Source organism: Anabrus simplex, chromosome 4, assembly GCF_040414725.1.
Source record: "Anabrus simplex isolate iqAnaSimp1 chromosome 4, ASM4041472v1, whole genome shotgun sequence".
NCBI classification, from domain to species: Eukaryota; Metazoa; Arthropoda; class Insecta; order Orthoptera; family Tettigoniidae; genus Anabrus; species Anabrus simplex.
The window spans coordinates 37,634,992-37,660,148 of record NC_090268.1 but is presented as its reverse complement, the minus strand read 5'-3'; the positions used below and the strand labels follow the sequence as shown (position 1 = coordinate 37,660,148).

Sequence of the window (25,157 nt, the reverse complement as noted above, 5' to 3'; positions counted from 1 at the left end):
GGATAAATGGTTGAAGGAAGTAAGAAACGACTTCAAGAGCATGGGGCTGAATCAGGACATCTCTAACATACAGATCAGTGATCAACAACTTTAAGGGCTTCCACGACGAGGATATATGTACTGGAATCTAGCATTTCTACATCCCTGGTTAAAAACTGTGTCTATTGAAACTTGCAATAACACAACGCTTCATGGGTGTGATCTGATATTGTTACCGCGCTCGATATTTCACCGGTGACGCGAATTAATATTGGTAGGCTTATAAAAGCAACTATTGGAGCGATATAAAAAGTGCGGTGGGGAAATTATTTTTTGGCTGCCTCCATTTAATTTTATTAAAAAAGCATTTTAGAGTCAAATTTACTGAATAAATGCAATATTTTACGCAATATATAATATTTACTCACCCATTTATTATCTACATATTACATCAACTCGTGCCTCTGGAACCACGAGTTGCCTCGTAAATTAAGGATGGTTATTGCCGTATCAATTTCGATGGGGTAAAACATGACGATGAAAACTGAATTACTTTTCTTCTGACTGTTCTGTTGTAGAATGAAGAAATGTAAGAGGGTTGAGGTATCACAAAATGTTGGCTTTTTCGATGGACTCAGATATTTCATAGTACGAGTGGGAATAAGGAGGATTTGTGTTCATTTAGAATTATCTTTTGTTTTATGCAATGTGACACTCACATTCCATGATTGATATTTACGAATCACCGGGATGAGTGGCTCAAGCGGCTGAGGCCCTGACCTTCTTACCCCAAATTGGCGGCTTCGATCCTGGCTCAGTTCGGTGGTATTTGGAGGTGATCAGTTACGTCAGACTCGTGTCGATAGATTTACTAGCACGTAAAAGAACTCCTGCGGGACAAACTCCGGTACCTTGGCGTCTCCGAAAACCGTAAAAGTAGTTAGTGGGACGTAAAGCCATTATTATTATTATTATTATTATTATTATTATTATTATTATTATTATTATTATTATTATCATCATCATCATCATCATCTTGTTACCCGAGTATGCCTCAAAAACGAAGAGTGAATAGTGCGATGTTCATCTGCCGGTTAACCTGAAGGATACGAATCTAAAGCGAAGACAACCAAGATTTTCAAGTGAACTTTATTATTATTAATAATTAATTATTGTTAAAAATAATCCTATTGGTTTTACACCTAACTAACTAACTACTTTTTACAGTTTTCGAAGACATCAAGGGGCCGGAATATCGTCCCGTAGGAGTTCTTTAACGTGCCAGTAAATCTACCCGCGCGAGGTTGACGAATTCGAGCACCTTAAAATACCACTGGGCTGAGCGGGGATCGATCGCGCCAACTTGAGCTCAGAAGGCCAGCGCTCTACCACCTGAGCTATTCATCCGGCGAGCTTTATTAATAATATGAACTGCTATGACGTTGGTATTATGGGAATAATTACATTGCTTCTATGCGAAGATCTAACGTTCCACAGAAGAATTCAGAGGGGAAAGACCGAAGGAGTTGGTAGCGCAGTACGGGTCTAGGTCTGGTAGCTGTGAGTTTGCATTCGCGAGATGGTGGTTTCGACACTACATTTGGCAGACCTGAAGAGGGAATAAGAAGATCTGTACTATGCATGCAAGTCTAATAAAAAGATGAAGATAGGCAAGGGTTGAATAGTTCGCAAATTTACAGAGGAAAGGGACACAAGATGCATGGTAGGCTCACTTAACTTCGAGACTAGCAATAAGCGTGAATAAATATGCATCTACCTCCACATGCTTTTGTGTTTATGGTTTAGACTATGTCAAATGAACCCACCACGTCAAATTAGTTAATTATAATGGGAATGATGTACTCCTGTACGTTGTAAACAAACAGGAGGCGGTCAAAGGTCGTATCTTTGACAGAAAGGAACCTTATGAAGAGAGTCATGAATACGTTGTTTGAAAGTGATTGCTACTGAGAGTGGAAGAGCAGTTTATGAGACGGGTAACTGTCTCTCATTTCTTCTAACTCCCTGATCAACACCTGTTCTATTCCAACTATAACGGAACTCTGATGAGTGTTTACCTACCAAGCGACCGCTGCTCACTCGCATAGCCTCAGAGGTGATGCGTCGTCAGAGCGACAAATCTTCTCGGCTATTATTCTTGGCTTTCTAAACCGTCTGTTAGTTCCTCAAATGCGCTCAGGTTCGCTACGAGGACCTCGAACAAATCCTCAGTTAAAAATCTCTGAAATACCCGCGAAACGAACTCGGGGCCTGTCCGTAAGAGTAAGGCACGCTACCCCTAAATCACGGGATCAGCTCGCGAGAAAAACGGGTCCTCCTTTTTCTCACCCTTAAAGGTTATTTTCCTTTCTTTTTCTCCTTATGACTTCATTCTTTAATTGATTAGAACTCTTTTTTTTCCTTTATATAATAATGGGATAGCAACTTCGTTGTTTTTCACCTTAAAGCAATAGTCAACACCAACACCCCCACCACCACCACCACCACCACCACCACCACCACCTCTACAGAGAAATGACGATAGAGAGAATAGAACTTCCGTAAAACTCTGACGGTTATTATAATCTTCGCAATGGTGGTGGGCACGTTTCTTGCACAGTAATTTTACAACAGCTTCTTTTTCAGAAGTCTTTTCAGCCGCATCTACCACAGAAGTTTGTGACAACCTCGAGTCAACTTTTGAAAGTCTAATAAAATGCTCAAGCGGACCTGTTCTTGAGAATTTCGACGATTACGCAGTCGTGTCACGACCCAACGTTTACGCTAGGGTGCGACTCCTTCATTAAACCACCCACCTTAGGTGTCAACGGAAGAAACTGAATGCTTCTCTTGAGATCACTGCGTTTGGTATCAGACGTATTCTTCACGTTAATTTGAAAGAATTGTTATGTAAGAGTATCACATTCTAACAAATGACCACCAATACGGATTATTGGAAGGAGACCTTTCTTCTTTTTCTTTCAGTAATCCAATCTAATGACTGGTTTGCCCCTGCGATTAGTCTTCTCGAACCGGATCGATCCTGTGCAGTACGTTTCGCGTCTACATAGCTCCTGCATCCTAAGTTCACAAGAAATGTCATCATGAATGTCTTTCTTGGTCTTTCACAAAGGCGTTTTCCTGGTATGTTGCCTTCCAAAATTTCTATGAACACATTCCTATGTCGAAGTCTATGACCCATCCAAGAGAGTTGTCTCTTCCTAATCTGACTCAACAGCTGTCTCTATTCTCGGACAATGTTCACTACCTCAGGGTTGGTCTTCTTCTCCACCCAACGTATCCGCTGCAGCCCACGCCAACACCACATTTCAAAGGCTTCTTCTCAATATCACTCTTGGTTAACGTCCTGGTCTCAGCACAGTACAACGCAACAGACCAAACATAATATTTCATCATTCTTTTACGTAAGGTGATGGACATTATTTTCTGACAGAGAAGGGATTCTTTATTCTCTGAAGGCTTGCTTTACTGTGCTATTCGTGATTTTATTTCACTGTGACACTGAAGGTGTTCTGTTATGATCTGGCCAAGGTATTCAAACTCTGCTACTTGTTGTACTCTCATATCATCACGTGCAATGGATGTGGGTTCCTACTAAACATTACGACTTGTTTTATTAATATTTATTTTCATACCAAATTCCTTAGCTTTTTCATTCAGCTTTAGCAATATTCTGGATAAAGTTGTTGGATCTTGGTGATCGAAATTCATACATTAGTTTTTTATTAAGAGTAATAGAGTGCTAGAGTAATAGAGTCATTATAGACAAGATTATGCTCATCGTATGTTATACTATACTCTAAAATGTGATTTTTCCATCAGATAGGTTAGACTCATATCATGCAAAACTATGTCTCAATTTCTTCTCATACTGCTCTAACATTAGGAGAGTATTGCGAATATCATATTAGAGAGAGAGAGAGAGAGAGAGAGAGAGAGAGAGAGAGAACAAACATAGTTCAGTGATTTAAATTCAGACTACGGCGATTTTCCGCGCAAAATTTCCCCAGATTGCCCAGACGTTTCATATCATATTAACTTATTTAATGTCTCTCTGCACCATAAGCCAAAGTAATTGCATACATTGTATAGTAAATGTTGTTGTTGGGTCATCATTCCATAGACTGGTTTGATGCAGATGTTCATGCCACCCTATCCCGTGCTAACCTTTTCATTTTTAAGTAACTACAAGTAATACAGTAGTAAAACTGGTAGTACAGCAAATATCACCAGAAAAATTATCCTTCCGAAATTACTAAAATTATCACGAACAAAAAATATTTATCAAACAAGTATACTACGACTCTGACGGTCATTTCCGTACACGTTAACGTCAAACACTCTCAAGAGTAGTTTCATATCGTCCCTCTTCTCTGTGACGCTCTATGTCTAAATGGCAATACTAGATACTCGAGTAAGTCAATCAGTCAGTCAGTCAGTCAGTCAGTCAGTCAGTCAGTCAGTCAGTCAGTTAGTCAGTAACGTCGAAAGATTCTTCTCCATTCTCCCCGAGACCAATTTGAATAAGTATCTCAGGATTTGCTGGCTGCTAATAAGAGAATTTTTTTATTAAATGGATTGTATACATACAATAGGTAGTTTTAATAACATGTAAAATGTACTTGTTCAGAGTCCAGACTTCATAATTGTAGAGTTATCTTATTTTAGTTGACGACACATTTAACCTATGAACAGTACTGTTATTCTTCAGAAACATCAATGGTATGTTGGGGCAATGAGCACCCCAGAACAGAAACAAAACTCTGACACATATTCAGATTATGTATCACTAAAAACTGAAAATATAAATATGTAAACTGAACCTTGTGGCACAACACACTAGATGTTAAGGTAATAAAATAAAAATAACTACGTGAATATTAAAAAAAAATTACAGATATTTCAATTCTTTTGTAGACCTTCTTTCATTGACCATAACCACTACTCTCACTTCTCAAAATCACAACAAAACACCAAGATATGATGCTTACACACCATCTTCTTGCATACTGAGCACACTACAGTGGTCATGGTGTCCTTGGATCTTGAGCAGAAGGAGCACCTCCCGGGCGGTCGATGGGATATTGATGACTGAGTACTGCTTTGCTTAGAATTTCCAGTTCTTCTCTTTTACATCGCACCACTGTATCTTCTTCACTCGTCGATTTAGGAATGTATTCTTATTCCGATGGATCAGGAGTAAAACTATCTTCCTCAACGTGGTCTATTTCACCTTCATCATCAGAACAATCCTCAAAGTGATTCATGTTACCACACTCTGACCTGTCTAATTTGAGTAAAATTTGTTCGTCACTTTGAAGAATTAATTTCGTTAATATATATCTATTTATTTATTCACGAAGCACAAGATACAGCTACACTGAGCAAATTTCACTTGCACTGTCAACAGCGAACTACATAATGGTATTTGATGCTTGCTTGTTGTTTTAAGGGGCCTAACATCGAAGGTCATCGGCCCAATGGTATTTGAGATAACACTCAAGAATAACACTAGCGACAGAAGAAGGAAAGTTGCAGTGGGGTACAGAGTGCCCCGGAAACACTGTTTGGGTATAAATAACTGTCACTACTAAGAAGTACACACACGTTAAAGTAAAAGTCACAAGAGGTGGGCGCTAATCATGTGTGCCAACATAACTTAATCGCGGAACGAAAATTCTCCGGGTCACTTATTGCTCCAGGGTTAAATATGTTCCTGACCGTTTCCATAAGATATATCCAATCCCCTCTTGTGTCAATGGTTTTTAATGTCCCCTTTGTTATGTGTTGTTGACAGATTCTACAACGGCCACATACAGTAGCTCTACTAGCAGTGCCCGAGACTCCATACGCGTGAAATTTGGGTTTTACATAAGTTATCTAATTTGTATCACTCTTGGAACACTTAGAGTGATGGTAAAACCTTTTTTTTAAAGTTGTTTTACGTCGCATCGACACAGATAGGTCTTATAGCGACGATGGGAAAGGAAAGGGTTAGGAATGGAAAGGAAGCGGCCGTGGCATTAAGGTACAGCCCCAGCATTTGCCTGGTGTGAAAATGGGAAACCACGGGAAACCATCTTCAGGGCTGCCGACAGTGGGGTTCGAACCCACAATCTCCCGAATACTGGATACTCTCCACACTTAAGCGACTGCAGGTATCGAGCTCAGTGTAAAACTTTTTAGAAGATCTTAAATGTAATTAAGCCTCTGTGGTCCAGGCGGCAGCGCGTCGGCCTCTCACCGCTGGGTTCCGTGGTTCAAATCCAGGTCACTCCATGTGAGATTCGTGCTGGACAAAGCGGAGGCAGGACAGACTTTTCTCTGGGTACTCCGGTTCTCCCTGTCGTCTTTCATTTCAGCAACACTCTCCAGTATCATTTCATTTCATCTCTCAGTCATTAATCATCGCCCCAGAGCAGCGCGACAGGCTTCGCCAGTCGGCACAATTCCTATCCTCGCCGCAGTATTGGGGCTTCATTCATTCCATCCCTAACCCGGTTGACACCCACTGTCGGCAGCCCTGCATATAGTTTTTCGTTGTTTCCTATTTCCACATGGGGAAAATGTTATAGCTGTATTTTAATTAAGGCTGGGGTCGCTGTTTTCTCACTCCTAGTCCTTTTTAATCTCACTGTTGCTGAAAACCTGTATGTGTTATACCAGGTCTACAGTGTGACGCAGGATTTACCAGAATTCTTATTGTATAAGTCAACGGTCGTAGCCGTGTTGAAGGATCACGTGAGATCTCCGAAGTTAAGCAACATTGGGCGTGGTCAAGATTTGGATGGGTTGCCACGCGCTGTTGGTGGGGGGTAAGGGAATGGAGGAGCGGAAACAAACTGGCCACCTTACCGTACGTAAACTCCGGCTCAGGCATACCTCTGCGGAGGTTCGGACCTGCCTTCGGGCAGAATACACCCTTACCTTACCTTTTTATATACTGAGATAACTGCAAGCCTCTCTCGGTCGAGTAATTTGGTCACTAATAAACGATGAAATAATATTCTTGGCCTCAGAAAAAAGGTTAGTAATTAAGCTAAAAGAAAAAAATCGTTCCTAATATACTTCAGGAAGAAGTATGAATAAGATACAATTACGATTGTCATTAAAACAATAATCACTAAAATAACCGCCTGACTTAAAACCCAAAACAGCAATTAGGAAATCTTCCTAGGAAAAGCAATCAAAGAATAATAGTATATATTTTTTCAAACACATCCAAAAATCGCGATAACAAAAATAATAATTTTCTGCAAGTTAAGTAAACAACCCCAACCTAGGAATATAAAATTTTGAGGCTTGAGTTTGATAATCTGAAATTTAAAATCAAGATGTTTATTCTGAATCCTCGCAGGTTTACTGAAAATATTATCTGGACTCAACAGGTATCGTTCTTACCACATCCGCCATTTCAATGACCTTCAATATTTTTAACATTGTTCTATTTAGGAGTTCCCAACTGATTAGTGTGAAATTTATATTCGACATGATGAGACTGTGCTGAAGAGTAAGAACATTTCCCACGCTAATCGCTGTGCTAATTGAGTTTCTGTGCTAGAACGAGACCACCCTCTCAGCATCTTAAACAGTTAGGGTTAACGCTCGACAACAGGTGCTTCCGTAAAGTTCCCAATTTCCTTTCCCGTAGGGACACACCATGAATAGAGTCCAACTACGACTAATCATATAATGAAAGAAATCCAGACCTACTGTAGGGTAATAAATACTTTATCTGCGGTCTTAAATATGTAACATTCTGAAATGATAACTGAAGTTTGATTTGTTAAGGGAAAAAGGGAAATAACGAAGACTTCTGAGTAGGTGAATTTTTTATAGCACACTATTAATAAATTGCCACGTTAAAGGCGATCCAACATTTTATCATTTATTTATAAGTTCCTTAATGAAGGAAACAGAATGAAAGGACAGGCATGCGAAGCTTAGGAAGAGCATTTTTTGACATCATATGCCCTTAACATACTCAAGTCTATTCTAAGGTCTCATCTACGAGATTATTAATAATAATAATAAATAAATAAATAAACATTAATTAGGCACTAACGTAAAATCTATATGACACTTGTATGGCTACGTTTTCTGTAATAATCAAAATAATAATTAGCTTTTAACATTTACGTCAAAAATCCATATGGCAAAAGCGGAAATAATATGTTCGTAAGGATTTATAAGTTGACCGTCCAGCTTCATAGCTAAATGGTTAGCGTGCTGGCCTTTGGTCACAAGGGTCCCGGGTTTGATTCCCGGCAGGGTCGGCAATTTTAACCATGATTGGTTAATTTCGCTGGCACGGGGGCTGTGTGTATGTGTTGTCTTCATCATAAGTTCATCCTCATCACGACGCGCAGTCGCCTACGGGAGTCAAATCGAAATACTTGCACTTGGAGAGCCGAACATGTCCTCGGACACTCCCGGCACTAAACGCCATACGCCATTTCATTTTTATAAGTTGACCTGGAAATATGACGGTGAGAAGGAAAACCATGCAAGTAAGAAAAGGAATATGAGAGTCACTTTCAACTGTACAGTTATTATACGCGTATCCTTAGGTGAAAACTGTGCCGGAATCATTTAAGAAATTATACATCCATCTTAGCAATATTGTTGAAAACTCTTATAACATTTACTATTGGTAAGGATCATCCCTGGCCATTACCTGCCAAAAAACTATCGCCACGAGATTTCCCAAGGGCAGCCAACTGTGTGTGGGATAATGTACTAATATAGAGTGAGATTGATGAGATCTACTTTACACGATTCGTGGGTTCATCACTATACAGGTTGCTCGAAGCAGTGAACAAAAGAACGTATTCAGAGCTGAATACTAGCCCCCAAGTTCCTCTACAGTCCTTTCCAGGCCTAACTACAACTCTAGCAAAGATGTTTAAGCATTATGACTTAAGCGTCTATAGTCTTAATAATATTACGTGACTATAGTAACACAAGAACGTGTAGACAAAACATTGTTTCCACAGGGATTACCTACGAGCCAGACGGCCACAAAGGCAAGCATGCGATATCACTGATCCAGTAACGACATTAGTCTTCCAGTCGATATAGTAAGTAATGTGGTGAGAAAGATCCCTTACCTCGTAGATATATATACCGTGCCGTTTTCTTAGATACATTATCGACATGGCAATTGGAAAAACAACTAGATTTTATTCATATAGCTTTCATCAGCGATAACGTAATGCGGTATTGAACGGGCCACGAAATACAGAAGAGGATTATTAATTACGTCTACTCATAAATAACTGTGTCAAATTATATTTATGAAATAATGAGAAATAGCCTTGGAACTATTCACACACCTACAAACTTCTACTTTCCTTAAATAAGTGAGTAAAACACAAAGAAGAAAGCCACTTATTATAGCACCGAGAGTTGATGCCAGGTTGAAACCATAAACGATACGAATAAATGCAGCTCCCCAGACTAACGTGGTTTCCGTCAAACAAGCCTCAAGGATGTTTCAGGATGAAATGTGTATCCTAGTTACCATGTCAGGATTAAACAGCTGTGACTTCCCAAGCTTGTGACATTTCAGTCAAATACTCCTCAAGGGTGCATCAGGAGGAAATATATCGCCTAAAATGTTCAAAATGAGTAAATACAATACAATTAAGTGGAAAATTAAAGTTTCATTGCTGGCGGAATTTTTACTTTTCACTAGCGTACTTGTTCAGGAAGCGTATGGGATAGGCCTCAATTAAGGCATAACCCGAGCACTAGCGTAGTGTGAAAATGAGAAATCACGAAAAGATCTTCAGGCTTCGAGACTCAAAGGAACAATGCTAGTACAAATAAAACCAGCCGGGAATTGTTAATTGCCGAGGGAAAAGGACTTTCTCGGTCCACCAGCTCCTGAATGCAAACTACAGTGGTGCGGCCCGTACCGCGCAATTTTCTTTCTTTCTCTTTACTATTGGTTTTACTTCGCACCGACACAGACAGGTCAATGATGAAACAGGACAAGGCTATATAACATCAAAGTCGACATAAGAAGAACGTAAAATATAAATGTTATTGAAATCTTGCGTCTTCATGTAAAGTGATGCATCTGTATTCGTTTGTACGAGTTCCTTCCCACCTCCCATCTCTCAGAGAGAGAGAGAGAGAGAGTGTGTTCATTTTTGCTGAGCAAAGCTGTATACGTGTGTTCGCCGTTACGTAACTTGTACCGGCAACTTGTCCGACCGCACAGTAATACGGGTTGCAGAAGCACTAAGGCGAAGCATGCCTTCACACCGAGAAAGTCCTTTTCCCTCGGCAATTAACAATTCCCGGCTGGTTTTATTTGTATTAGCATTGTTCCTTTGAGTCTCGAAAATATTTTGTTCCAGTAATGGCTACTAAACGACAGTATATATATATAGATATAGTGATTTGAAATATATTTTAGTTATTGTAAATTCACATCTGATGGATTCTGAAACAAAAGTGTGAAGATCTACTCTTTACGAAAACGTCATAAATGGAAGAAAGTACCGCAAGCGTCGAATAAGTTTGCGAAAACCGTAAAGTAACTTACTGATAGTTTGAAACAGAAAATGTCCGACGTAATTTTAATCCGTTCAACCAGTAAATGAAACAAATAACTTCTCAGGCGGTCACCGAAAGTGTTCTATCTAGCTGAGGCGAAATTTCTGGCTCGCTTGACCGGTACTTTCATTATTTATTCTGCAAATAATAACGCACGTGAACATCATGTTCAATTTTTGTGCTGAACTGACTGTCTATAGAGAGAGATATTCAGACCGTGCACTACATTAAATCCCTTTGATAATGCTTATAACGCTCAATCAGCCTTGTCAGACACCAAATATTTCTACTCAGACCTAGAAATGACCTTAAATGACAGCTTCTCTTAAAGAGGTCGTTACACAATGAGGGAAATGTAAAAGAAGAGCCGAATCCGAATTCGTCTGGAAATCGCCTTTTGGATTCTATGTAATTTAGTTCGTGCAGTGTAGATGTCTCGATAGACAACTAATATAATCAGAAGATTTGAATAAGATACACTCGTGCGTCGATCGTCCTTGTGAAAAAGCTGCCACATTTATTCAGGGATAGAGAGAATTTGGGTTCGAGTTCTGAGTTTTGTCACATTTACAGCTCCATAAGTTGCCTTCTAGAGCCATTCATAAAGTTCAATTTACGCTTCTATTTGAACCACTTTAAATTAATTAGATACACAGTGTAGGGGTATTTTGATACCTTGGTTTTTCCGTTCTGGCGCATGGGTGAAACTTACTTTTCGAACATCAAAAGTGGAGAGGAAGTGATAGATATTTGAGTAGGCGACGGGTTTTATAACATGGCATGTGCAATTATGTGATCACCACCTTAAGAGGATTGAACATTTTATACCTAGTAACATTTCTTTACAAAGAAATGACAGCTATGTTGACTAAAGCTGTTGTGCTTCAGAACAGAAACTTTCGAGCAGTATGCTCTGAATAATCATTTATCGAAATGTCCATAGAGGAGTGTGTTCACTCCATTGAACGATTTCTCAGAGAAAGTTATAACTTACGAGTTTTCACGGCTTGATGGAATTTTAGATCTCCTGTCATTAAACTGATGAGATCCTTGAAAGCTATCACTTTTCACTTATTACAAGGTCTATCTTGATATTTGCTTGCATCCAGTGGCGATCACCACACATTTTGTTTTCTTACCGATCCTCATTTCACATTCCCTGCACGCTTCTGTCTGATCTCTGACATGCACATGACACAGTTCACACGCGTGGGAAAATCGGCAGAAGAAGAACTAAGAAAGAGTAAAGTGTACGTGAAAGGACGGAAAAAATCGAATAAGGAGCTGTGAAGTTAAGGATTATCTATCAACCGAGCTGGCCATGCGGTTAGGGGCGCGCATCTGTGAGCTTGCATTCGGGAGATAGTGAGTTCGAATCACATCGTCGGCAGCCCTGAAGATGTTTTTCGGTTGTTTCCCCTTTTCACACCAGGAAAATGCTTGGGCTGTACCTTAAATAAGGCACGGCCGCTCACTTCCCACTCCTAGTCCTTCCCTAGCCCATCGTCGCCGTAAGATCTATCTATTGTCGGTGCGATGTAAACCAATTGTAAAAAAAAAGTAAAAAGGATCAGTCAGAAAAAGAACAACCCGAAAGAGCTCGTACGTACGGAAATGTTTCTAATTGCATAATTTTCGAACAATTTAGCATTATAGAATCAGGGAGGGAATGAATGCCAGGACAGAGAAATGCCCACCAAGACGACCCTGTACGGCTGAGTTGATAGACAATGTCCCCGTTAAGATTGCTGCGAATATGGCGTATAATCAACCATTCCTGTGTAACCTTAGAGCGGTTATGCTTTATGTGGATAAAAGCTCGGATATGGAGCACGGCGTCTTCATGTTCTGAAGACAGAATGTGACAAACTCCCTTGATTGCCAGCCTGTTTGCTACAATTGATTTTAAAACGAAATCAGTAATACTATGTTAAACTTTATTTAGTGTGGCCGTCTGTCCCATTCCTTGATACTTTCGATTATATGAGCCCCGGGTTCCATTCCTGGCTGGATCGAGGGATGTTAATCTTAAACGTTTAATTCCCATGGCTCGGGAACTGGGAGTTTGTGCTGCAACTCTCACACAACACTATATTCAACCACAATTACACGCAGTTTCCTATACATTGCTGATGCTGTCCACTCTCGTCGGAGGGTTGCATGGGCTGAACATTTCTAGAAGTTGGTTATATCTACTGTACTTCAAATAAAATAGAGACTACTTTTTAGCATTTGTTTCCGTAATAATAATAATAATAATAATAATAATAATAATAATAATAATAATAATAATAATAATAATAATAATAATAATAATAATAATAATCTGTGCTTCAGGTTGATAAGACCACTATATTTCTGTGGTGTTCGGGCGTAGTAAACAATCGTAGCGTGAAACCGTTTATGCAATGTAAAACAAGGACATACATCATAGCGAGGTTATTTGTTATTGGTAAAGTTCAATAACAGAGATAAGTACTTTAAAATGACATGTTGCAAAATGATAAGAAATACTGTTTCAGCGTCCAGTTCCTTCTTGACTAAAACTGCAGCGTGACATACTTGATGTTTCTATTTCCCTGTGTATGAAGGTTATAGGACAAGGTCAAAATATGACGGAAGTCACTATTATCCTACTATAGCCTACATTTCTGGAATTACTTCCCGGGAAACAGTAAAGAGAATTGGCAGATTACCTAACATGATGAACAATTTCCTGAATTTAAAGGAAATTACGGACAAAAGAAGTTGCCTGGAAAACTACAGAATCTAACACCTATTCAAAAGGAGTAGTCACTTGGAAGCTTAGTATTTACGGAACAACGCCAGGGCAAGTCTCATAACATCCCACTACCGGTGTCTACAGGTCTAAATAATCCATGATGATCAATCAGAGCAACATTTTAAATTACAAGAAAGAAAAAAGAAGCAGCATCATATGACGTTAAAGCACAAGGAAAACAGAGTTATGAGGCGAGAGAGTTGGAGAGATTTGGAAAGAATAATTGAAGTTTGTAATCTTCAGTGATGAAAAGAAATTCAATTTCGATGATGGTTGTTCATACTGCTGGGAAGATTTTAGGAAAGAAGAACAGATATTTTCTAACAGATGGTATGGTTTCGTGTATCTTTTCCCTCAGGTCGTATGAGAGCCACAGATTGTCAGAAAGTGTTTGAAGGCCATCTTTTGCAAGTTGCAGAAGAAGCCTGACACAGAGTCCTCTGAGTATTCCAGCAAAGCAATACATCAGTCCATCGTTCCAAGTCCACTAAGAAGTGGTTCTAGCGCAGAGGCATTAATGTAATCTAGTGGCCAGGTAATCCCTTGCAGAACTGGAAGAAATGAAATGTCGTATGGCTTTTAGTGCCGGGATATCCCAGGACGGGTTCGGCTCGCCAGGTGCAGGTCTTTCTATTTGAATCCCGTAGGCGACCTGCGCGTCGTGATGAGGATGAAATGATGATGAAGACAACACATACACCCAGCCCCCGTGCCATTGGAATTAACCAATTAAGGTTAAAATCCCCGACCCGGCCGGGAATAGAACCCGGAACCCTCTGAACCGAAGGCCAGTACGCTGACCGTTCAGCCAACGAGTCGGACTGCAGAAATGAATATGAAGGAGAGAAAAAATAACGACAATGTCAAGGAACTGAAGGAATTCCTGCATAGAGTAAAATTTCAATGACACAGAACTTTACGGACGGTTTGACTGACCGGTCTTACAGGAAGATTTGAGAAAAGGCTCATTCATGGGGCATTGAGAGGAATTGATCTATTCATTTTTCAACTATATAATTTTCGGATACATACTGTTAGTTATTTAGTTATTTAGTTAGTTATTTGTATGTCTTGTAATGATTATGATAGCGAGTAAATTAACATGCATTTTGTTTGTAGTTTCTTTCATTGATAACTCTGTCATTACATAATCTTATCATCTTGCAACTTACCTGAGTAAATAAATAAATAAATAAATAAATAAATAAATAAATAAATAAATAAATAAATAAATAAATAAATAAATAAATAAATAAATAAATACATAAATAAATAAATAAATAAATAAATAAATAATTCTACGACATTTTACAGTCTTCTGAAACTGATTTTGTATCCTGTCATGAAGATATTTTTAAAGCAGTAAATGATAGTGCTACATTTACATACTTTTAAATAGAATAACATTGTTCAAGAACGGGATAACATCGTAACAACAGTCTACAAATCACAACGTTCTAACCTGTGGTAGAACAGAAGACAAATGTCCACCAAGATCGATACATTGTCATGAGTGGATTTAGGTGCCGACAACCTGTCTTGCGCTGTACTTTGCTACGATGGGCCCATTTGTCTGCTGACCTTCACGAAAGAAAAATTGCCTGTAACGTTCCTTCTTCTCAGATAACCTATTTGTTGCACGAAACAAATAGCCAAGGGGATTCATTTTTCAAAAGGAAGGATACTTCAGGAACGCAAAGAAACACGACAAAGTTATTCACATAAAAATGTTCCAGAAAATATTTTAAAGGTAAATAACAATCACGTGATCCAACTCTGTTAACATCAGAGAACGTGAAACTGATCTCATATTTTCTATGTAGAAATTGAAATCGGGTAATTGCACGCTAACTATATATTCCACCGACACTAGACTTTTAGATTGCTCTTGCTATTCACTCAGATAATATTTGTTTCATACCTTCTTCTTCTTATTATTATTATTTCTTCGCTGCTTTTGTCATATTTTCGTGGGATGGACGACGCAATCCACATCCCATGTGTGGACTTGGCCTAGCTTTTCGGCCGGATCCTAACCCTATGTAAACTCTACGTATTCAGTTATTATTACGTATTTTTATGGCAATTGGGAGTGATGTGTGTAACTGAAGATGTAAGTATGTAACCAATCACAACAATGCAGCTCCCCGAGCCAGAGGAATTAACCAGACGCGAAGAAAATCCTTGACCTGGTCGGGCATTAACTCGGGAACCTCTGAACTGAAGATCGGTGGAGAAAGAGCTGGATGAATGTTATTATTATTATTATTATTATTATTATTATTATTATTATTATTATTATTATTATTATTATTATTGCTATGAAGAAAATATGAATATATTTTAATTATAATTTTCTGAGAATATTATATTGTGGTATTCCCTCAGTTCGTAACTTCATAACTTCGCAATTTACGAAGATAAACAGAACTCAAGATTTTAGTTTTACGAGACTGTTGATACCATGATCATAGCTACGAGACATCAATTATTAGGCCTACATGGAATCCAAACTATAAGATGTGACTTTTAATTTGCAAATATCCCACATGCATTGGCCGAAATTCGATCCGCGACCGCTTTCACATGAAGGTAGTTATGATATCACTGGGCTGTCACAAAGTATTCAGGATCAGCAGCATGGAACATCGTGACAGGTGTCTTCTCATGTCAAGGAGCTTCAGAAACTTGCTCGCTGTACCGGATAAACATCTCATTCCACTCCACCAGCTACTGTACACTTAAATCTAAGTGAACAGAACCCATGTTCATCAGCAAGCTAACCGCTAGACAACAGCCGACTTTTCACACCAAAATCTAAGCTGTGCAACCAATTAGTTTGAAATGTGTATAGGGAAACACTTGCATATAGGGGAAAATATTTACACTAACAAAATTTCACACACAGTGTACTGTTTTTAAATAAACTTCAACATTCTTTATTAATTTATTAAAACCGTAATGTTTTGAAAAATAGTTCATTTACAATTATTTTCTTCACAGAATATATCCTAATATTCCTTAAAACGAGCTGAACTGAACAGAATATAAGAATTAGCTGATGTGATCATTTCTGGATATATTTTTCATGAAATTCAAAATGTTTGCTTTTTCTTGTGGTATCTTTTTATGTCTTATTTATGAACATGTTTAGCTCACACCGCTCTACGTTTAATGGGATTAAATCTTACATGTCACTGAATTGTATAACTTAAAATCTGAGGACACTATGATATTTTGAATTATATATATATCTCGTATGGCATGAGGATACATTGTTACAGTTTGGTTATTTACAAATATGTACAATTACAGAAAAAAAGTTTCATCTATATACACAGAACAAGTACGTAATAAGACAAAAAACATTTGTACATTTGAGCTCATCAATATCTGCATTGCTGCTAAAGCTGAATGTCCCGTTTTGTTATCCAACTCACAGCTTCATCACTGGCCTCGTGAATGTCCTTCATTATCCCACTGAATCTTCGGAGTGGGCACAGAGCAGTCGCAATAAGGGTCGCTGATAACCTTCCACTTGTGTTTCCAGAAGTTGCATCTGCCATGTTGAGTTCTGATCCGATTAAGTGATGACCAAATTTTTCTTGGTAAGTTGAAACCAGGAGGTTGCACAACTGGATCCGAAATTAGACCTAATCTGTCAGGGTTTGAAGCTGGCCACCCATCGCGCCAAGCAGTGTTAGTACGAAATTCATCTTGGGCTAGCCTCTTTCCTAGTAACCAAGAAGGTTTCCTAGATTTCAGCCCGAGATCTTCATGTAAGCAGTCTTGATGCATTGGTAGGAGAGGGTTACCACAGCATTTAAGCCATTCTTTCTTCAGTGCCATTTGTCTTCGGAGATGAGGAGGTGGAATATTTGAAAGAACTGGTAACTGGTGTGGATTGGATGATTCCTGATATAGTCCTCATTGTATCGTTTAACTGAGAGTCTATCTTCTTTGTATGGGCACTGTTGAGCCATACTGGGCAGCAGTATTCGACTACTGGGTATACTAACGCAAGTGCTGTAGTTCGGAGGGTGGATGCAGATGGGCCCCAGCTTATTCCTGTGAGTTTGTGCAGGATGTTATTGCGCGTTTTGATCTTGGCTGATGTTTCGCGTACATGTTCGCTGTAAGTTAAGGATCGATCCAAGGAAACGCCTAGATATTTTGGATGTGGATTGAACTTCAGTATATGACCTCTGAATTGAACCTGAGGGACATAATTGGCCTGTCTGTTGCTCAAATGAAAGCAGCTGACCTCTGTTTGTGTTATGTTTGGTTTCAGTCGCCAGGTTTTAAAATAATTATCAATTCTGCAGAGATCTTTAGTGAGTGTAGATTCTGCTCCGGCAAAATCATCGGACTGAATAATGAGGATTGTGGACAAATTGACAGTGTGCAAATATGAGCTTGACAACGCCACCGAAATGAGGAATTGTGTGGACAGCGGTCGATTTAAATGCAATTTACGGCCTTGTTATATGTCTCAGGTCAATTATAATTACGTATTTGCAAACTAGAAACGTCAGGTTTTTATATGACATCAAAAACTAAATATTGAATATTTGGACCTAAGTCACTATCAATTTCAAACGTGAATACATACCTTAAACAGATAAATTATATAAGAAATTAAGTTCTCAGAAGGAAACCATAATTAATTTCAACGATTGCAAATGTTAAAAACATTTAAGCCCTTTACGCCTTTTCAATAGTGAAATTACCAGCGTACAAGAGGAGGCACATGCTTCCCCTAATGCACCGTCACTGCATTGTCGCACATATTAGGCTTGCAGTGGTGTCTCTACGGCGCATTAGCCGCCAGTGTCTTGGAAAGGTGTAGCAATCCAACTGATGAGCCTACTACTACACTGGGACGAAACGCTGGTAATTTCACAACTGAAAAGCCCCAAAGAGATTAAACGTAAAAATGAGGCCTATAATGATCATTTATCAAATACATACTGCGGCGAAACCATATTATGTCGAGAAGATATGTCGCTACTGGGTTCGAGCTTTAGATAGAAACTACGCTTACATTTCGCTCTACAGACACACATACATCCCGTGTGTGTGGAATCTAAGAGGTAGTTGATCTTGAGGCTTACGTGGTGCGAGCTGTGCTTCCCGCTCAGCGCAGATAATGCAAACATCGAGCAGCGTAAGCCTCGGGATTTATGCCTCAAACCTGTAGCTGAGAGAAATGGATTTGATCTCGTTAGTACAACTGGCCACCCCTAACTTTAATTAAAAGAGGATTACACTACACTTATGGAGCTTCATACTCCAGAGAACCGTAAGCATCGACATTCCTACGAAGTAAGGTTGAAGGACGAGAGGAACAACTGGTACGGTATTCTGAAGAGATCGTTCTCATCCTCTTCTTCTTATTCTTCTTCTTTTTTTCACCGTCGTGCAGTTTATCTTGTGTCGTTCCTGTGCCAACTATATTATTTTGTCTACAAAAGTGCGGAAAGACAGTGGCTACGTCCAGAAATTAGCCACTGAAAATTTGTTTCTCTGTAATGAGTGCGGAATATTTTTCCGCGCTCATTTTCCGCACGCTCCCTACTAAATGCTATCTGCCTTAATGTTCTAATGCCTTTTATAACAACACGACAACAAACTTGACTATCAGATCACCGCCTTCTGGAAATGTGTATTTTTCTTAATATAGATATCTTTCCACAAGGCGGTATCCTAAATAAAATATGAACAATTCCTTTCTGACCTGTATACTTTTTTCTGATATCTTAAGTCGCCGTTTTAATAGCGTGTCTACAAAAATAGCTAAAACGGTACATATTAGGAGTTTCATTATTTAGATGAAAAACACTTTCTGTCAAAGTAGAATATGTTCGACTAAATTCGTTTCTAAATGAACGTATAGTTGTATATCACGGGTTTAATTATTTAGAATGAAAGAATGTCAAAACAACGTTAGTCAAGGGCGTTTAAATGCTTGTCTATAGAGTAACTGACTTCGGTACTTTTATTTTATAGAAAGAAGTTTTATATCACAGATGTAACACTTCATGTAGTTACATGACGTCCTTCAGTAATCTGTTGTTGATATACAAACTGCCAAATATACTGAGTAAATCAGAACTATGCCGACTGAAAAAAAAATCAGGGTGCTCTTCGTGTTACGTTAAAAACAATGGTGCAATCGGATTGGCGGAGAACATTTTTCTTTTCGAGAAAATGTGTGTACTTTGTTACTTCCGGGCGCGCGATTCAAATTGACGAACTCATCGTATTTGCTATGTCAGAGCATAAGCCGCTGCCATGCTTCAGGGAAGAGAAGGGGAGGGAGGGGAAGTGGGGTGTATGATGGAGACAGAGATAATGCTCCGCGAGTATGCACAGTTCGTTTAGTCAACAGCCGTAACTGCACACACAGTACAAGAACATACTCTAATTACGACACACTTGTCAGTCAAGGAATGAACCAGATCGTTTCTACTCTCGCCTGTTCGTTGTAGTAACGTTCTTTATTACACTAGAGTCCCGTTAATCCGAACCCCGTTAATCCGAAAGTCCGGCGAATCCGAACTGAAATATTCCTTATTGAAATGAAAGAACCTATTATAGAATGAAGATTTACTTGCATTTTATTAGTCATATTTTAATAGAATAACTTAATAAAACATAATTACACATCATAAACCATCAACCACTGGTCGTTTATCTTTACAAAGTCTGTTAGTTTGTTTTGCCGTAGTGATAGGAACCTACTCGAAGGTGCAGTGTTAAACCAGCGTCTCATAAGCATCACATCAGTGGGCGTAGCAGGGAAGTTGGCTCGACGTAGCGTACGGCAAGTTCTACTCGTAAGGTGGCCACAGCATCTGAATGTGACACTAGTTGTTCATTGTGGTCTTCTTTGTCGTTACTCTATTCCTCATCAACTCCATGTTCTTTCTCCACCATAGCTACAATTTCTTGGTCTGTTTGGAACTGATGACAGTCAGGTTCCATCCACTCGGTAATGTCATTTTCATTGTCGTTTATTCTTCTACGGATTCTTAACTACCCTACTGTAATTTTATACAGTATTTTATGAATGTAACTGCTAACGAATGAACACTTCAAACTACAGTATGTACTGTATTGTAGAAAATATTTTCCTCAGACGGTTGAGGCGCTGGCCTTCTGACTCCAATTTGGCAGGTTCGATCCTGGCTCAGTCCTGTGGTATTTAAAGGTGCTCAAATAGGTCAACCTCGTGTAAGTAGATTTACTGGCACGTAAAAGAACTGCTGCGGAAGAAAATCCCGGCACCTAGGCGTCTCTGGAAACCGTATAAGTAGTTAGCGGGACGTAAAAACAATAACATTATTATTAGAAAACATTTTCCGGTTAATCCGAAAATTTCGTAATCCGAACAGACTCCGGTCCCAATTAGTTCGGATTAACGAGACTCTGCTGTATTTAACAAGCGAAGATGGAACGCTGCCTACACACGATTGTGTATCCCTTCACTCAAATCATTGTACATGGAATGAAATGCAGAACGAAGGAAACAACAAGCCCAGTGGTTTGATCACAGTTGATGTTCACTATGTCCCCCCCCTGTTTCTATGCAAAGTTCACAACGGTGTAGTTATGACCTATGGACTCTGTTGAGGATGTGTGGTGTATCGCGAACGACCTAGAAAGCTATCTGTATTCGTGGTACAAGTTCCTCTTCTCTTTCTACGGGGTTCGCATTGTAGTCAATTTGTGCAGAACGAACTGTACACTGCCTACTGTGGCTGGGAAGCGACTATGAGAAACGAACGATAAACTTGTGCATTCGCACCGAGCATTACCTCTGTCTTCCACTTCCCACTTTCCCTCCCTTCTCTTCTCTGACGCACAGCAACAGGCAGCGGCTGGCTCTCTGGCACAGAAAATACGGCAACTTCGTCAAATTGAATCGTGGACCCTGAAGTAACAGACTAACCTCATTTTCTCGAGAAAAAATATTTTCTCCGTCAATCTGATTCCACCATCATTCTTAACATAAGACGAACAGCATCCCTGATTTTTTTGTCGGCATAGTTCTGATAGACCTACACCCTGTATATAACCGGTTATGCAGGTATGACAATAGGGCAGGCAAACATTTCAAACACATTCCTCACGCGGGAAAGAAGAAAATGTGTTATAAGGACATGGATCCGGAAGCGCTTCATTTCATCTTAGAACGCAATTTCTAGCTGTAGAATAAACACGTCTTTTTCTGCTACGTATGGTGGTTGTGTCCTGAAAGTTTTCCCGTACATTATTGTTACACCCTGCATACAAAACAAGACCTAGTTCATCAAATGTTCTTGCTTCCTGAGAAGCGACTTTGAGATACGCTATCCTGGTGCTAAGCTCGAGAAAGTACGTCATTTCATAGAAACACTCTTCCGGAAATGAACACTCCAAAACGCTCAAACTCATTTTGTAATAGAGCTCTTTTCGCACTTATATTATAAATACATTACTTTTTTTTATCGATACTCATTTTGGGGGGCCGACCTGAATGGCACAGTTGGACAGTCCTTGTCCTGCGCTAGAGATAATCAGACTTGATCCTGGTTGAAATTGCTTCTGGCACCATAGAGGTCTCGAGAGGAAACATTTTCTTTACTGTGCCAAGTGAGCTGGCCGTGCGGTTAGGGTCGCGTAGCTGTGAGTTTGCATTCGGGAGATAGTGGGTTAGAATCCCATCGTCGGCATCTATGAAGATAGTTTTCCGTGGTTTCCGATTTTAACACGATTTTAGCCCTTTTCCGTCCTCCCGTCGCCGGAAACCTCTTAGTGTTGATGCGATATTAAACGAGTAGGAAAAAATCGACACAGTGCCATTTAAAAAAATCCATATAAACTGCAGGATCGTTAAACAACGAATATTTATTACATTTCTGTCTCGGGGCTAGGTACATGACCTCTCAAATAACACGTGACCGGAGAAGTGTGTTTATGGATAATCATTTCAATACAGAATTACTTAGATATTCTGGGTCTTTTTTTGCAGAAATCATTAACAGAAATAATGGTAATATAGTCAAGAGTGCAAATATAAAGTTCCCTACCCCCCTCCCAAGCTGATGACAAAAAGGAAAAGAATGTCGAGATTCAGCGTGGAAATTCTTTGACAAAATTCACGTTTACGTTGAAGTCATAGTCAACTGGAGCTGGTCGACTCTACCTTCACTTCCTAATTTTATTGTGAAAAGTACCTCAGTGCACTGAGATAGATGTTAATAGCCTCCGTGGCTTAGACGGCAGCGCATCGGCCTCTCACCGCTGGGTTCCATGGTTCGAATCACGGTCACTCCATGTGAGATTTGTGCTGGACAAAGCGGATGCGGGGCAGGTTTTTCTCCGGGTACTCCGCTTTTCCTTATCATCTTTCATTCCAGGAACACTCTCGACTATCATTTCATTTCACCTGTCAATCGTTAATCATTGCCCCAGAGGAGTGCGACAGGCTTCGGCAGCCGGCACAATTCCTATCCTCGCCGCAAGATGGGGACTTCATTCATTCCATCCCTGACCCGGTCAATGATTAGAAAACAGGTTGTAGGTTTTTCACAAATGTTAGGCCCCTTTAAACAACAAACATAATCATCAAATTTAAAAAAAAGTTACTTTTTAAAGTTAATAACAAAATTTCAGAGCCAGTAGAAGACAAATCAAACCCCATGGCGCAACAGCCTCGAAGGGCCATGGCTTACCATGCGACTGTTCCTCGGCCTGATGGCATGCAGATTACGAGGTGCCATGAGGTCAGCACAACAAATCCTCTCGGCCGTTGCGCTACCCCTACGCCAAGGGGCCGGCAGAGGATACAACTACCATTTAAAATATTGAGATGCAATCTTAAATAATTCTAATCTACATCCTTGAGATAATTTTGGTGCTGGTTAAATTGTATAATAATATTTAGGGAACGAACATCATAAAAACAGAAAACATCACTGTGGCGTGTTCGTAGAGAAAATGAATCATTGATTAAATAGGTGTAACTACTACAGAAAAAAAAACAACAACTAAATGTGAGTCATGAGATGGGTGAGAGGTACTTACGCATGTCGGAGAAGTCATCCACGAGGACAATCTCTTTGAGCAGGTGCGGTGGCGAGCGATCTAGTACGGAGTGGACAGTTCTCAGCAATACAGACCACGCCTCGTTGTGGAAGCAGATAACTACTGACGTCGACGGCAGGCTCTCCAGGTACCGGCCCGGTTCCTTACACCTGTAAAACATAGTATTCTGGTTAGTTGGTGTTTCCGTAACAGCTAAGGGAACTTAACTAACAAATAATTGCATTACACAGTTCACTGCAACAATCTGAGAAGAAGAACATACAGAGATAATATTTCGATATTGCTCGGTAGCGAATTATTTAACCATATTATCTGCTCTTTTACTGTATACGCAATTAACTGAGGCGAGAGTTGGAAATACACAGGATGTGCTCTCAACCAGGCATATTCGTGAACAGAAACTACGTTAACACTTGAGAATGTTCACCTGTGTGGTGCGACTCCATCTGTTCCCGGGAGTTAGTGACATTTGGTCATTCACTGTCGTGAGAAAGCCGAGGTTTGGATGATTAAGACTGTGACACTTCTTGCACGAAGGTAAGAGTGGAGTGGTGGGGTTGTTCTTATTGGCATTCGAGATCATGGACAAATCATTTCGACTATGGAACTGCTAAATAAATGGGAAAGGGTAGATACAAATTTTGCCCAATGTTACCGTTTGATCACGGTTAGTTAAGTGCCAGTTAAGTGGTTTCGAGAGATTTGTTCAGTTGCTTGATCCTGAGTTGCGTTCGTCGTAGATTTCACGGGGGTCACTTCAACCTTAAACAGATATCAATATATACAGTCGAAACGTGTATTGCGACGTCGCTTTTAACGACGTTACATATATCGGCGAAATCTAACGGTCCAGTTTAAATCCTAGAGAGAAATGCATTTATTTCTGCTTCTCCCGTTTGGAGGTTCCCAAACAGACCAGGCTTACATAAACAGTTGATTGATAACTTGATGATGATGTGATGCTTGTTGTTTAAAGGGGCCTAACATCGAGGTCATCGGCCCCTAATGGTACGAAATGAAATTACAACAAAAATTCAAAATCATCCACTGACCAAAATAAAAAAAAATCGTCATGAAGAAGGAATGGATGGACATGAACCAAAAATCAAAAAACAACAACAAAAAACGAGCAAACAAAAAATGAGTGGATCCAACTCAAAAAAGATTATAGATAATTCATTACTGACCAAGGGCCCACTCATGAAGCACAATCATCAATCGAGGATGCTTGATGTCTAAACGGGTCCAATATCCAGATCTAAGGCCCCTCAGAATGGTACATGTCGCGAGTAAAATAGAACCATGGTATTTCTCAAGCTGCGGTGCTAATCAAAGCGTAAACTCACGGTGTTCCAAACATTAAGGTACTACTCACAAGTATTGTACCTCGTACAGGTAACGCAGACCTAGGGTGTTTCTCACAAAATGGCGCCACTCACTGCTTATCCAAAGTATGGTAATGCCAATATTCGACTACTGTGACGTAGTATACAGTAACCTGAATGCCTCACTTTCCAACAAGCTCCAAAAGGCACATAACGCATGCGTTCGATTTATTTCAGATATACCAAGGTTTAGCCATATTTCTCCCGCATTTTCTAGGCTTTCATGGCTACGCTTAAGAGAGCGACGAAATTTACACACTCTTTCCCTGTTACATCGTATACTGAACCTTAACACACCTGAATACCTTGCCACACAATTCCATTACCTAGCA

General features: G+C 39.6%; 1 protein-coding gene across 2 annotated transcripts in view; it reads right to left on the bottom strand.

Moving 5' to 3' along the window:
- The window catches only part of Pgant9 (polypeptide N-acetylgalactosaminyltransferase 9), a 455,552-nt gene that overhangs the window by 198,028 nt on the left and 232,367 nt on the right, over positions 1–25,157 (bottom strand). For both annotated transcript variants that reach the window (XM_067145039.2, XM_067145040.2), the window contains exon 2: positions 23,420–23,589. In XM_067145039.2, the coding sequence (XP_067001140.1) occupies positions 23,420–23,589 (170 nt within the window). The remainder of the gene's footprint in view (positions 1–23,419; positions 23,590–25,157) is intronic.